Source organism: Lissotriton vulgaris, chromosome 8, assembly GCF_964263255.1.
Source record: "Lissotriton vulgaris chromosome 8, aLisVul1.2, whole genome shotgun sequence".
NCBI lineage: Eukaryota > Metazoa > Chordata > Amphibia > Caudata > Salamandridae > Lissotriton > Lissotriton vulgaris.
In genome coordinates this window covers 849,216,201-849,230,282 of record NC_141696.1, presented here as the reverse complement: position 1 = coordinate 849,230,282, position 14,082 = coordinate 849,216,201, and the positions used below count along the sequence as shown (strand labels likewise).

The 14,082-nt window shown below is 45.4% G+C and overlaps 1 protein-coding gene across 1 annotated transcript in view; it reads left to right on the top strand.

The window, feature by feature from the left end:
- LOC147698094 (acetylserotonin O-methyltransferase-like) overlaps positions 1-14,082 on the top strand; it is a 761,662-nt gene that overhangs the window by 360,063 nt on the left and 387,517 nt on the right. The window contains exon 4 of the mRNA XM_086934769.1: positions 13,815-13,883. Coding sequence (XP_086790895.1) covers positions 13,815-13,883 — 69 coding nt within the window. The remainder of the gene's footprint in view (positions 1-13,814; positions 13,884-14,082) is intronic.

Below are 14,082 nucleotides of genomic sequence, written 5' to 3'. Positions count from 1 at the left end.
TTATAAGTCTGGCTGCAATATTGAGACATGCTTTTAAGGGGGCTGTAGAGATTTTAGGAAGCCCTGAGAGGGTAGCGCATCCGTACTCAATTCTTGATATGACCAGTGCTTGGACTGCCATTTTGAGATCATGTGATTTGATTAACGATTTCAGTTTTTTGAGGTAGCTCATATGAAATCGAGCGTTTTTTGCCATTGTTTTGATGTGGGTTCGCATGTTTAGTTCTTTATCCAAAGGGATTCCCAGAGATTTGGTTGAGTCTACTAGAATTGAGGAACCGTTTAGCCCAGTAATCCTCTTGATCTATTCCTTAATCCTGGCTGTGCTTTCAGGAGGGAAGATCAAGAGGAATTTGGTTTTCTTTGCATTGAGCTTAAGATACTTGTCATCTAGCCATTCCACAATTCTCAGTAGTGCTTGTTTCATTACGACAATCTCTTGTGGTGATGTAGGCTTCATATACAGTTGAGTGTCATCTGCATGCATGTGGAAGGAAATGTTAGCCTGCTGTAATACCTCTGTTTATGGTTCAATGTACAAGTTTAATACTAATGGCGATAGAGTTGATCCTTGTGGAATCCCAATCTGAATTGGAGATGGAAGGGATAGCTCATTGTTGACTAGGAATATGTGCGAGCTATTCTCAGGGAAGGAATAGAACCATTTCAAGACTGTTCCTGATAAGCCCATCCTGTTTTCGAGACGGTCCAATAGTTTGGGATGGGTTACAGTGTCAAATGCGGATGATCAGTGACGAACGACCAAGAGACATGTTTCATTGTGGTCTAGAGCAAGCAGAGCATCCACTACTATGTGTAGGATTGCATTCATGTTGAATGGTAACCATTAGAGTCCAATGCTTAAGGCCTTTGGTCAAGTTAACATAGCAAAACCCTTCAAAACACATTGAAATGCAAGATTATAGAGACATGTACAGTTATAAAAACAAGTGCAGGATACTATTCAAAAGAATGCATGAGTATATTAGAGCTTATCAAATTACTCAAACTACATGAATGCAAATATATCTGAAAACTGTAATTGGTACTACTATAAGAAAAACATTAGTATGCACATTCATATAAACTTCTAGATTATACAGCAAATGCAACTTTAGTATTTCAGTCAAGTGCACCACTTTACGTTAATTATATTAGAGCACACACATATATGGTAATATATGCCCTTATGTATGGCATAATCAAAATGTAAAAGGGAGGATCTGCATTTATACTACTTCAGTCCCCCCTCTTATGGTGAATCAACCCATCACAATTTAAGATAAAAGGGCCCGATTACCAGTTTAGCGATCCATGGGATGGTGTGGGCAGTGTGGGAGCATGGCGGTGGCATGGTGGCCCGCTCCCACACTACCGAACTCATGATCAGGCTCTAAATCTTATCAGATGGATCCTTTAAAACCTTGTGGTTTAAGAATTTTCCACCTAGAATCTTTCTGATGATTAATGTCATTAACCCTTTCGACGCTGATGACGAGCTCAGCTCGTCATCACCCACGGGTGTCATGTGCTGATGACGAGCTGAGCTCGTCATGCAAACAGCAAAATGGTAATTCCCAGCACAGGAGGGGGAAAACGCCTAGCAGCCAAGAGGTTAAAGTACATACTCCCCGGCTGACTTTCATATACCTATATCCCTTAAAGATCACTACTAGGGATATAACACAAAGGCCAATTATCACAAGAAGTTTCAAAATAGCACCTAAAATTACACATCCCAAGTTTCCAAACCATTTGCCTACTGCAGACAATCCAATCCCAATGGCTTCTCAATCACCTGTTACTTCCAACTCCTGCAAACCCTTGTGCAAATCAGAGATATTCTTGAAAAACTTCTTCAAATCCTTACTCTTGTCAGGAATGTAGGTGCAGCATTTCAGGACCTTTAGCATTTGACAGACTCTGCCCGCTTTTGAAAACAGGATATCTAACATAAGGTAGTTTTGCAGAACCATGAACCTGATAACCAACATTTCTGTATCCAAATCTAATAAAGTTCCGGCTTTACTAGTAGCTAATTACCCACTATAGTGAACATAGTGAACAACTTTCGAACAACTTTCTAATAATGATAACATTCAAATTCAAACCTACATTGCACCAAAAATATCCCCCACTGCTTCAGCACTTACACTTTATTTATGTCTGGAATTTGTTTCCCACACAGGATCAATGAGATGTACACCTCATGTAGCAAGTACCAAACTAGCCTCTGGGCAATGTGAAATAAGCATGCACTCCACAAATTTAGAAGACTTCAGGAATAACACCCATCAAAAATAAATTCCAATTTCCCCTAACTTCAAATATATGGTTGCGCTCACTCTTTCCCACAAAATGATTGGCAAACAAAAACATCTCCACGAATATACATACTTTCCCTTTATGTTTCCAATGTAGTGTCAATGCTGATTGATTTTCTGCCACTAGATGTTCTATTTCTTCCTTAGTCCACTTATGCTCATTCTTAATGTTCTTGTCTGTTTTTGACCTAGACACTATTCCTCTCCTCCTTCCTTGAACTAAATGAAGAAATGTCTTCTCAACCGCTGTTAGAAGGCAAATCAAATTCTGTCTGTGAGCATTGGCAGTGTCAACTGTCATGATGGGTTTAAAGAAACTTTTATTAATTCAAGGAAACTAAGTAAGGGAAATTCTGAAAAAACTAAATCTTGATTGGAAAAATAATATTTAAAATGTTCCCTTTCATGCATAAGCTTCATTCAAATAGTACATGTAACACCATAAGTCAAAGGGATATGATAAAAGTGATACAGTCTTAAGCTGATGCAGGCAATTGCATACACACGTAGCAATCCCTAACACCCATAGTGTCAATATACTCATAACGCAGTTTAAAATAAGCATATGCAGAATAATCGCTTCTGGATGTATCAATGTCCAATTTTGTCTCATCTAATGAATACAAGCTAGTACTTCTAGGGTGTAAGGACTTGCTAATGATTGTAGACATTGCCCATTCAGCCCCTTCTGAATTAGATGTAGATGGATATAATCCTACAAGCAAAATGATCAGTACTAAAACTATGAGTGTGCCTGCTATTATTGACCTGGATCTACTAGTTTTAGGATTAGCTTCAATTACTGCCCTAAAACTCGGACTGTTAGGTAGAACGTAGCAGAAACAGAGTCTTTTCTGCCAATTTCCACCTGCGCAAATGGCAATACCAAAGTTAAGAAATATGCAATAAGAATATTTGCAAATGTTGTGTTAGTCTTCCTTAGCCCTACTCCATATTCCTCTAAAGGGAAACCTTATTCTCCGTCAGCTGACTTGGACCTCAGTGTTTTTGTTTCTTCTCCTACCAATCTATATAAATGCCTCTAATAATTGCACAGTTCAAGGTCACTGATAGTCTCATCTGCAATAAAAGGTCTCAGTCGATTTCATGGCAGAGCAAGTTCAAATCACAGTTCAAACAAAATGTTCAGTTCAAGGAGATTCATTTGGACTGCTGCTATTATCCCAAAATGCCCAGAATTCTCTCTCTCTCGCTTTCTCCAGGTAATTTTGGCAAAGTAAGTCCATTAAGGGATGACTATCTCCAATGGGGTACTCTAGCTTATTTTGATCTTATGAGAGCAATCCCGTCACCTCCTCTGTCACTCAAATCAGAATCCTTAGTGTCTTCCAGAATAGTCTGGAACCCACTTTATCCTTGGGGTTTCAGTTTCCCTCGCTCCTGCCTTCTCAGCCAAAGTTCTCCTGCTGCCACTTGTGCTTCTATAGCACTAGGCCCTTTGTCATGGTTTGATTTTGATTTAGTCATCTACACAGGACTTTTATGCATGTTTCTTCACCAAATCTCATTCACCAGGAGTAAGGTCATGACACTGCTCCTGGTTGGGGGGCGTGGCTTGGAAGCCGATGCGGACAGCAGCGTGAGCACCATGCTCCGCTAGAAACCCCACAATAATCCTGAATTAAACAATGCCCTGAACCCCCTATCGACACCTGAAGACCAGAGAACGAAGGGGGACTGCATCGGAGCAGATCTGCTCCTAAACACGGCATGATTTGGGTCTTCCCAGAGGTTTCCCGATCTGTGGCGTTTGCCGGAGGCACATGCAAAATGGCGGCGACATAGCGGCAGGAAGCTCTAGATCGGAGCGGGGGGAGCCGCGGACAGCTAATTCAAAGACCGAAAGAGTGTCAGACTGCACTCGGGCACAGCGAGGCTCGACCTAGGGAACTGGACCAGAGCGGCGACGAAGGGGTGAGCGGACCGCATCAACCGCCGCTCGGAGGACCTGACGAGAGACTACCCAGCTGCGTGGAGGGCGCGGTGACCGGAATTCGAGTGCGGGAGGTCTGGCACCCTCGGAGCTTGGCCAGAACAGTGAGCTGCAACCAGGGAGTGATTGCTGACCAGGAATCACCTGGAGGAAAGGTGGTGATTGGCCCTGCACTGGTGAGTGGGTTGTGGCATCGACTGTAGCAGTGGGCTGCAGAGGCGGACGCGTGGCTCTGGGTACGACGCGACCTGCGAGCTGGGGCGCGGGCAGAAGCAAGCACCGTGGGGCATTAGCTGGTGCCTGATGCACGGCATGAATGGGCTCAAGTCTTGGCATATAAAGTGGGGGAGCCGCAGAAATCAAAGGTTAGGCCTCGGTGCCCCCATGGGAGGGCCCCAGTGGAGCGGTGATATCCTGCGAGCCCTGTGGGAGGAAGGCTGTGAGTAGTACATCTCCCGAGTGGGACCGATTGCAGGGCCCATGAGAATTCCAGAGCTTGACGCACCCCTGGAATAAATGGAAAGCAGTTGGGGTTGCATTGACAGCGACAAGCGGAACGGTCAAGCTTTGGGCCGGTGCTGCCATGAAGGCGGGGAAGGAACAAAAGGCCGCGAGACTGCGCCGTTACAGCTGGTAGGACGGTACGCAGTAATCATGAGCAAGTGGGCGCTGAACTGGGCAGAAATGGTGGAATATTTTTGATCAGAGCTACAACATTGGCGCAGTCACAACATAGTAGTGTCCTGCAGCATTGGGTTGGACTGCATTGGCGGCGGAGCCTGAGACCAACTGGTAGGTCGTACACTCGAAGTTTCACTGCAGGTGTACAGAGTTCAAATCCTGTTAAACAAGTAAGGAGGGGTCAGGAGCATAGTGCCTCTCTGGCAAGGGCTGGAAAACCTTATCATGGGCAATCCAAGAGGGAAGAAAGATGGGGCACAGCAGCTCTCAGACAATGAATCCCCAACTTAAGCTGAACAGGATGCACAAGGGATACCTCAGGACTCTGGACTACAGCAGCAATTTGATAACATTTTGGCGGCCGTCGTGGACTCCCGCACTGCCCTGCAGCAGGACATTGCACAGGTGGCGACGGGCCTTGGCCTCCTGCGGGCAGACAACTCCAAGTTGGCGGACAGAGTGAAACACGTAGAGGGTACGCTATAGGATGTGGCGCCTGCACAAACTGTGCTGGCAGAGACTGTGGCAACTGGCTTATAGTAAATTGTGGCGCTGGAAAAGTGTGCCGAAGATGCTGAAAGTAGAAACCGACGGAATAATATCCGCGTAGAGGGTCTACCTCAAAAAGCGGAGGGGTCGGACATAGTGTGCTACCTGGAGGACTGGCTGAGAACAGTGGTGGCTCCCGAGGGACTGTCGTCCTTTTACACCCTGGAACGTGCGCACAGAGTCCCTGCGAAGCCTCCGCAGCAAGGACGCCCCTCTCGACCGGTGGTGGCACGCCTGTTGCACTTTAGAGACAGAGATTTGCTGCTCCAGAAGGCCCGTACTGATGGCCCCTTCCATGTAGGAAATAGTAAGTCACTCTGTTCCCGGACTACACCTTCGAGTTTCAGCGGCGCAGCGCGTCCTTCCAATCAGTTAAAAAGGAACTGCGGGCGGAAGGACTCCAATACTTCCAGCCAAATTAAGGATAATCCTGGATGGGAAGACTTGCTTCCATGAAACGCCGGGGGACGCATGGGAGTGGCTGGAATCTTACAGAGTGGTAAAGATGGGCCAGAGCGACAGACCCGAGAACTCGCGAAGGAGCTTCAGCTCCGTAAGTCACAGCGGATAAGACACCGACGGCGGGGACAGGGGAGGCCATCAATTTCACAAACTGAGCTGGAGTGAAGAGGAGTGCTGAAAGCGGTGACAACTATATCTAGTGAACTGATGGAGCAATTGCCAAAGGGTACGGACACGGAGAAGGACAAGGAGCACTCGGATGCTGAATCCTCGGAGACGGAAAGTGTACATTTGCCGCTGGTCACACCAGGAACAGCAGATGGACTATTGGATGAGTAAAATTGTATTCTGAGAGGGTGAGGTGTGATTGCTGGGAGCGGGGAAGGACATGTGGACATTTATGTGGGTCCAATACCTGGGTGCCTGGGACAGCGGAAGGGAGGACCTCCAGGCCCTATGCCACAATAACACCCTCGAACAAGGGTCGAGTGCTCAAAGGAGCCTAAATGCATATCTGGGGGGGATTGGGAAAGTTATGGTCAGATGGGGTTTTGAAGTGGTACTGGACCTGAAGTGTACGAGGTTGCCATTTGGCACTAAGCACCCCCTATTGCCCATAAGGCCTGCCCTCAGTGACTGCTGGTGGGCTTAGAGTTGAGTTGGCTGTTATAATGGTTTGGATGGGGACTAGCAATGTTGGTCTAGGTCCTGTTCTTGGGGGGTGGGGGCAGGGGAGTTGGTGGAAAGGATGGGAAAGGGAGGGCACCTGTGTGTTTGCTATGGTACGCAGTGTAATGTGGGCATTATTGTATTGCAGTGGGAATAACACCTGATTTGCATTGTATTACCTGGAATGTAAGGGGGCTACATACAATGACGAGGCGGCACAAGATACATGCATACTTGGTCAGGAGGGGAATACGTATAGCGCTGCTCCAAGAAACTCACCTCACTAAGGGCTATATGTATCAAGCCTTTTTTGAATTGCAAAGGCCGAAATTCGCTGAATTTCGGCCTTTGCGAATCGCAAAAGGCTAATTAGCATGAATTGAAATGTATCAAACAATCGCATCTTAAGGAATCGCAAATACTTGGGATTCCTTAATTTGCCATAGCATTTAAGGAATCGCAATTTTGCGCTTCCTTAAATGCTATGTATGAAGCATTTTACTTTTGCAAATTCAGCTTAAGGAATCTCAATTTACCACCAACTTCCAGTTGGTGGTAAATTGCGATTTCTGTTCAAAATACACTAATTTGTATTTTTGATTTTGGCATGTGACGCACATACCTGCCCACAGGGGTGCAGCAGGGTGTCCTTCAGACACCCCTGCACCCTTGCAATAATTCTCAAATTGCGATTAGCAAAATGCGAATTCGCAATTTGAGAATTATTTGGAAATCATTCCTATGGGCCTCCTGGCCTATGGGAATGCATTGGAAATTATTCCTTAATTGCGAATTCGCAATTAAGGAAGATTAAGGAATCGCTAATTAAAAGCGAATTTCTTCATACATACCATTTTGCGATTCCTAAATAGTGATTCCTTAAAAATAGCTATTTAGGAATCGCAAAACGGAACTATGATACATATGGCATTACAACGAAGATGGAGAGGGCAGGTATTCAGCACAACATATTATGCGTTTGCTAGGGGGGCATTGATCTGGATAAGGGCGGGAGTACCTTTCCAGGCCACGAAACAGACCATTGACCCCAAGGGTAGATTCGTAGTAGTAGAGGGGAGACTGCAGGGGAAGGATATAGTGCTGTGTAGTATTTATGCACCAAACACTGATCAGGCACGCTTCTTCGAACGCTTATCAGGCACACTAGCACACTACTTCACAGGCCCAGTAGTGCTGGGAGGGGATTTTAATTCCATAGCAGACGTATCACAGGACAGGCCGAATCCCCCTCTGGTGGACTCTCCTGCTCATAGATTGGCCAAATGTAGAGTGGATTGGCAGACTAGATGGGGTTTAATAGACGTATGGCGCACACAGCACCCACGGGACCGGGACTACTCATACTTCTCACCGATGCACGTTTTACATGTTAGATTAGATACTGTCCTATGCTCCACACAGGTAATGCCCTCCATAGTGCACACTGAATATCTCACGAGGACATTGTCGGATCATAACCCGCTACTGTTTAACATGCTCTGGATGATGGTACAATCTGACATCCCCACCTGGAGAAAACATCCCGAGACATTGGATGACCCTGTTTTCCAAAGGGAAGTAGGCGAGGGAATAACACACTATTTCAATGAGAATGCAGGTATGCCGACCACGAGGGCAATAGAGTGGGATGCATTTAAGGTGGTGATACGAGGGGTCTGTATCAGTAAGCATGTGGGAGTGAGGAAGGTGCTACTGCAAGATGTGGATAGGGCTGAGAGCAGGCTGAATGCAGCTGAGTTAATGAGACCGGGCCATCCCGAGGCGCAGGCAGAAGAAGTGGCAGCCAAAGAAGCTGTGGCGGTGGAGAGACTGAGAAGTTATGACTACAAATCATATGTTACAAGAGTACATGCGGAAGGTGACAAGGCAGCGACGTTATTAGCCTGGGTAGCCAATCCCACGACACGGGGCTCCACAATCGTGGCACTAAGGGACCAAGGGGGTGGGACGGTCTTCACTCATCGTGAGATTTTAGACCGGTTCTTAAAGACATTGTATGAAAGTTCGCTGGTAGCTGGGGACGCAGACATTGACGCCTTTTTGGATAGTGTACCACTTCCGTAGGTAGAAGAGGAGAAAGCGAAATGCTTGGGTCGGGATATTACACTGGAGGAAATTAGGTGCGCTATCAAACATATGGCCCGCAATAAAACGCCGGGTGTGGATGGACTGCCGGGAGAATTTTACCTACAGTATGTCGACCTGCTAGCTCCACGATTGCTTGAGTTCTATAGAGAGGTGAAGATCTTAGGTCGCCTCCCCGGTTCCATTAGGGAGGCGCTTGTTATCCCATTGTTAATTCCTGGGAGGGAGAGTACAGACACAGCGGCCTACAGGCCACTTTTAATGTTGACTACAGATTACAAGGTTTTGAGTAGGATTTTGGCGACTCGCCTACTAAAGCACATGACGGGTCTGATCCATGAAGACCAAACTGTGTTCATTCCCACTAGAAATACAGCCAATAATGTACAGAGACTAGTAAGGATTATGGGGGAAGAACACCTGGACGCTCCGAATCCAACGGTGCTTTCAGTGGACATAGAGAAAGCCTTTGATAGCTTAGAATGGCTGTACCTATATAAGACATTGGGCCGTTTTGGGCTAGGAAATGACTTTGTAGACTGGACCAGGGTTCTGTATAACTCCGCGGTGGCCAGGGTGAAAATGGAAGGGCTGATATCACCCCAGTACCGAGTGGCTCGTGGCACGAGACAGGGATGCTCGCTTTCTCCGTTTTTGTTTGCCCTGGCGATAGAGCCCTTGGCGGCAAGGGCTCGATTAGGACAGCATTATGAGGGCCTTGGTTTCAGAGGAGATCAGCAATATATATCGCTATATGCAGATGATTTGCTGATGTTTCTAGTGGATGCTGGTGCTGCATTGGAGGGAGCAGCAAGCTTACTATCAGAGTTTGGCGATGTCTCAGGACTACGGGTGAATTGGGCCAAGACGTGTTTGTTCCCGGTGAAGCGTGATGGACCCCCCAGCTGGATCAAGAGAGGTGCGTTGGGAACCGACATGCCTGGTGTACCTAGGTGTAAACATATATAATAGAGCCAATGACATACTAGAAGGAAATGTGGGACGGTGTGTGAGAGCTCTAAAGGGCAATATGGCCTTCTGGTCCACACACCCGCTGTCCGTGATAGGCCAAATAGCTTTACTAAAAATGGTAGAACTACCAAGAATGCTATATTTCTTTAGGACACTACCTGTTTGGATACCGAATTCGGTCTTCAAATCTGTGAAATCCATGATTATAGGTTTCCTATGGGGAACTGGTAGACGAAGAGTTGCCCAAGCGACTCTACCATGACTGAAGGCGGAGGGCGGACTAGCGGTCCCAGATTTTGAATTATACTACCTAGCGGCTCAGCTCCAGGTGCTGGCGCAGGCGGTAGCAGTGGAATTTAGGGGTCCTGAGAATTTGAGAGGAAGGGGGATACTACGGCATGTTTAATCCTTTATCATTTTGCAACAAAAGCTAGATCTTGCCAATCTCTCTCTGGAGGAGAAAACATTGCGAATGTGCTGGAATCATAGTCAATGTAAAGCTGGAGTATAACATCCCTATGCGGGAGGGTTCTTGTTGCATGCAGCGTTAGCTCATGCAATACGGCTGCAGTGAAGAGAAGGGCAAACGCAACCCACGACAACGATGGCATGCCAATATGTAGTGATGGCGGCTGGGACTTTTAAGGTGGTCACATGCTTGTACTCCAGAATGCTGAATGAGGGATTAGTACCCCTAGATGCCTTGAGATTAAAGTTGGAAACATTGGTTGGGAAGCCTATAACGGAAACCACATGGGAGCAAATAGTACGTAGGGCTTGGATGGGCACGAGGAACGCGCAATTCCAATTGGTGCATTTATTTATACTACACAGGGCATATCTAACACCGGGTAGGGTTAAGAAGTACTTCAAGGTGGAAGATGCAGCATGCCCTAGGTGCACAAGCAAAGGGGTGGAGCTGGAGCACATGCCCAAAACTGTGAGATTACTGGGAGGAAGTGGGGAACATGCTGGACGAGGTCACGGAGGGACGCTTAACATTTGACATGGCAACATGTATATTGCACTGGTTTCCTCACACCTCCAAGACAAAGCTGACTGGTAAATTGGTGGATTTAGGGGTATTGTTAGCTAAAAGGGAATTAACAAGGCATTGGAAGTCGAAGGAGGGCCCCAATAGCAAGTGATGGAAGGCTGAGATGCAAAAGTGGGCCAGTAGTGAGAGTACACTCAGATTTCAACAGGCGCGACGTCTGAATAATGAGAAGGCGCTTGAAACTGCAAACGCCTGGGAAATGTTGGTACAATTACTGGCTGATCACCACTCTGACGAGGAATAGGTGGAGACCAATATGCATGGAAAGCCCCCTTGCAGGTACATTGTGGAAATAGCTACATTGCAGTACAAGTACAAAATAAGGTTTGAATTAAGTGCTTAATGTATAACACACCGGTGGGGAGGGATAGGGGGAAATCGAGACTGGGGTTAGGAATAGTATAAGCAAGATGTTTAAGATATCTATCACTGAATAATGTTACATGGCGATAAGTATATCATTAGGTCCGGATTATATAGACCTCACAGGTATCACTCGACAGCTCGACTGGATGGGCTGGGAAGGGGGTGTAGGAGGAGGGGAGAGATGATGACTGTGGATGACATTGTATTTTGTAACTGGTTGATATGAAACGAATAAAAATTGTTTTAAAATGACACTGCTCCTGGTTGATGCAGGGCTGTGGCAGTTTCAAACTGATGAGACACAGAATGCACCACATCAGCCAGTGCTTTGCAGTAATCAAGTATCATGTCATCAATAATGTCCACAAGCTTATTTGCAGGTATAGCTGGAAGTCTTATAGCTCTGCCTATGATGATCTCATGAGGGGACAATCCTGTCCTCCAATCAGGTATGCTGCGAAGATTCATCAACATCAGAGGCAAAGCTTCAGGACACTTCAACGATATAGTAGCACACACTTTTGAAAGCCTGGATTTCAAAGCCCCATTAATCTGTTCCACCAGACCTGAAACCTCAGGTCTACAGCTACAATGCAGAATCTGTTCAACTTGTAAAGCTGCACACAAGATTCTCAAGATTTTATTGTGGAAATATGTTCCCCGGTCCGATTCCAGAGAAGTCAGAAAGCCAAACCTAAGTATTAACTCCCTCAAATGAGACTGTCGTTCTTCCTGGTTGGGTATGCCTCAAGCCAGTGTGAAATGATGCACAAAACAACCAGGACTCATCTCAAACCATTGCACAAGGGCATTACAATGAAATCTAACTGCATCCAACTGAAGGGACCACCTGATCTTCCTATGTGGCTCAGTGTTTCTGCAGTTTTTTCCCTACATTGTTCTGTTGATATACAAAACATCTGTGACAGAATGCTTCAGCCAGCAATCTAAAGCTATACAAAAGGGGGGGCCATGTCTGAACTGGGGTGGTGTGGAGTGCAAAAAAATGATGGGTTTAGGCCCAGATCTCTGTACTGGGGTGAATGTATGACATTGTTCTGCATTCTGTCCATCAATTGTTGTTTTTGCAGCAATCTAAAGCTGGCATTAAACCAGGCCTGTCTAAAAAATTTGACCATGGCATCTCTACCTACATGAGAAAGGCTGTGATAATGCTTGGCCAATGGTGGCAATAGACTGTTAGGTAGCACAGCTATTCATTCAATCTCCTGAAACCTAAATATCGTCCTCATCACTCTTGACACAATCTACCATAATCCATCAAAAAGTTGTTGTTGATCCCAGCTGTTCTTTCATTAGTGTGCTGCCCATTTAAGTTGCAAGCATTGTGAGCACAATACTGTGCAACCTTGTCAGCATATCTGTTGCCAACCATCACATAATCATACCCATTACAACGAGCAGAACATTTTATGACCGCAACTTGAGGAGGCAGTTGCAATTGGAACGAAAACCAAAGCCATACTGATTATCAGGGAAAATGGACACTCTCTGCTGGTCTAAGTAACAGCACGCTCTTATAAGAAAGTTAATTCCGCCATTTGTGCAGAGAATACTCCTTGGAGCATGAGGCTTCAACTTCTCCTGAAACTTTAAATAAACCTCAATATTGTTTATCCTTCTGAGGTCCTAACTATGCAATACTTTCCACTGGACTTCTGTAAACCCATCATGGTTTAATTACATGGGCTCCACTGAATCTCCTTCAAAATACCTTGTTTAATCATTTTCCCGATTACCGGAATACATCCAGTAATTTTTTCAGGGGTCAGAATATATTGAAGGGTTCTTGGGTACACAACATTAGGCTTTATCTGTATAGGGACAGACTCAACTCCTTTTATGAGTTCGGGGCTATCAAGGTGTCGTGAGAAAACAAATCCAAACAGTTCTGGCTGACCGCGGCGTCGCAAGCCAGATACGGTATCGGCAAGACCCGTAAAGAGTACCTTCGATGACCTCTCGTTGAGCTTCCGAAAACACAGTGTCCCCAGGCGTCGGTTTGGAGGCTGGTGCAGGAGTTGTCGGGGGCCCTCAAAGTCACACGCGTTGCAGGTTGATCTCCTCTTTGATGGAGTCAGGAGCACTGGCATCGGCAGGCATTGTGTGATGCAGTGCGAAGTGCAGTGGGGCGGCGTTCGGTGCCCTCAGGTCGAGGTGCGAGCATGCAGGATACTATTCAAATCAATACATGAGTATGTGAGAGTTAGCAAAATTACTCAAATGCAGATATATATGAAAATGCAATTTGGTACCACTATAAAGAAAACATTGGTATACATGCTCAGGTAAATATCTGGATTGTACAGCAAATGCACATTCAATATTTTGGTCAAGTACACCACTTACATTAAAGACATTAAAGCACATAAATATATGGTACTATAAGAATGTATATATGGTAATGTCACACCCTGAAAGGAGGGTGCCAAAATGAGTTTGATCCAAACAATTTAAGTGCTTGGTGGATTAATCCAAGTAAAATCAAATATATACTTAGCTACAGAGTCTAATTTATTTAGCATGCTGTTGACCAGTAACTATGCAAAATATTACATCCTAATCTTTTGATTAAGTTAATATGTCTACATATGAACATGTGAGGTCTGGATGAAAATAACTGTGTAAACCTTTGGTTATATTTGTCTCACAGGGAGGGGACAGCTCAGGATGAAAGAGCATTTGGGATATCAAAAGAAACCCTATATGATGCGGTTTACAGGTAATGCTAATTGCTTTTTGCTTGTAATGGAATGCAAATGAATAACACTAAAAGTGTTCTCAAAGATCTGCAATATGTGACATGCATAACTGTGTTTCTCTTGATCTCCTTTATAACATGTATATGTGTGTTTTGTTTTAATTTTCACATTTCTGTTTGGTTTAACTCAGTGCTTGTCTGTTACAATTTCATTGTATCG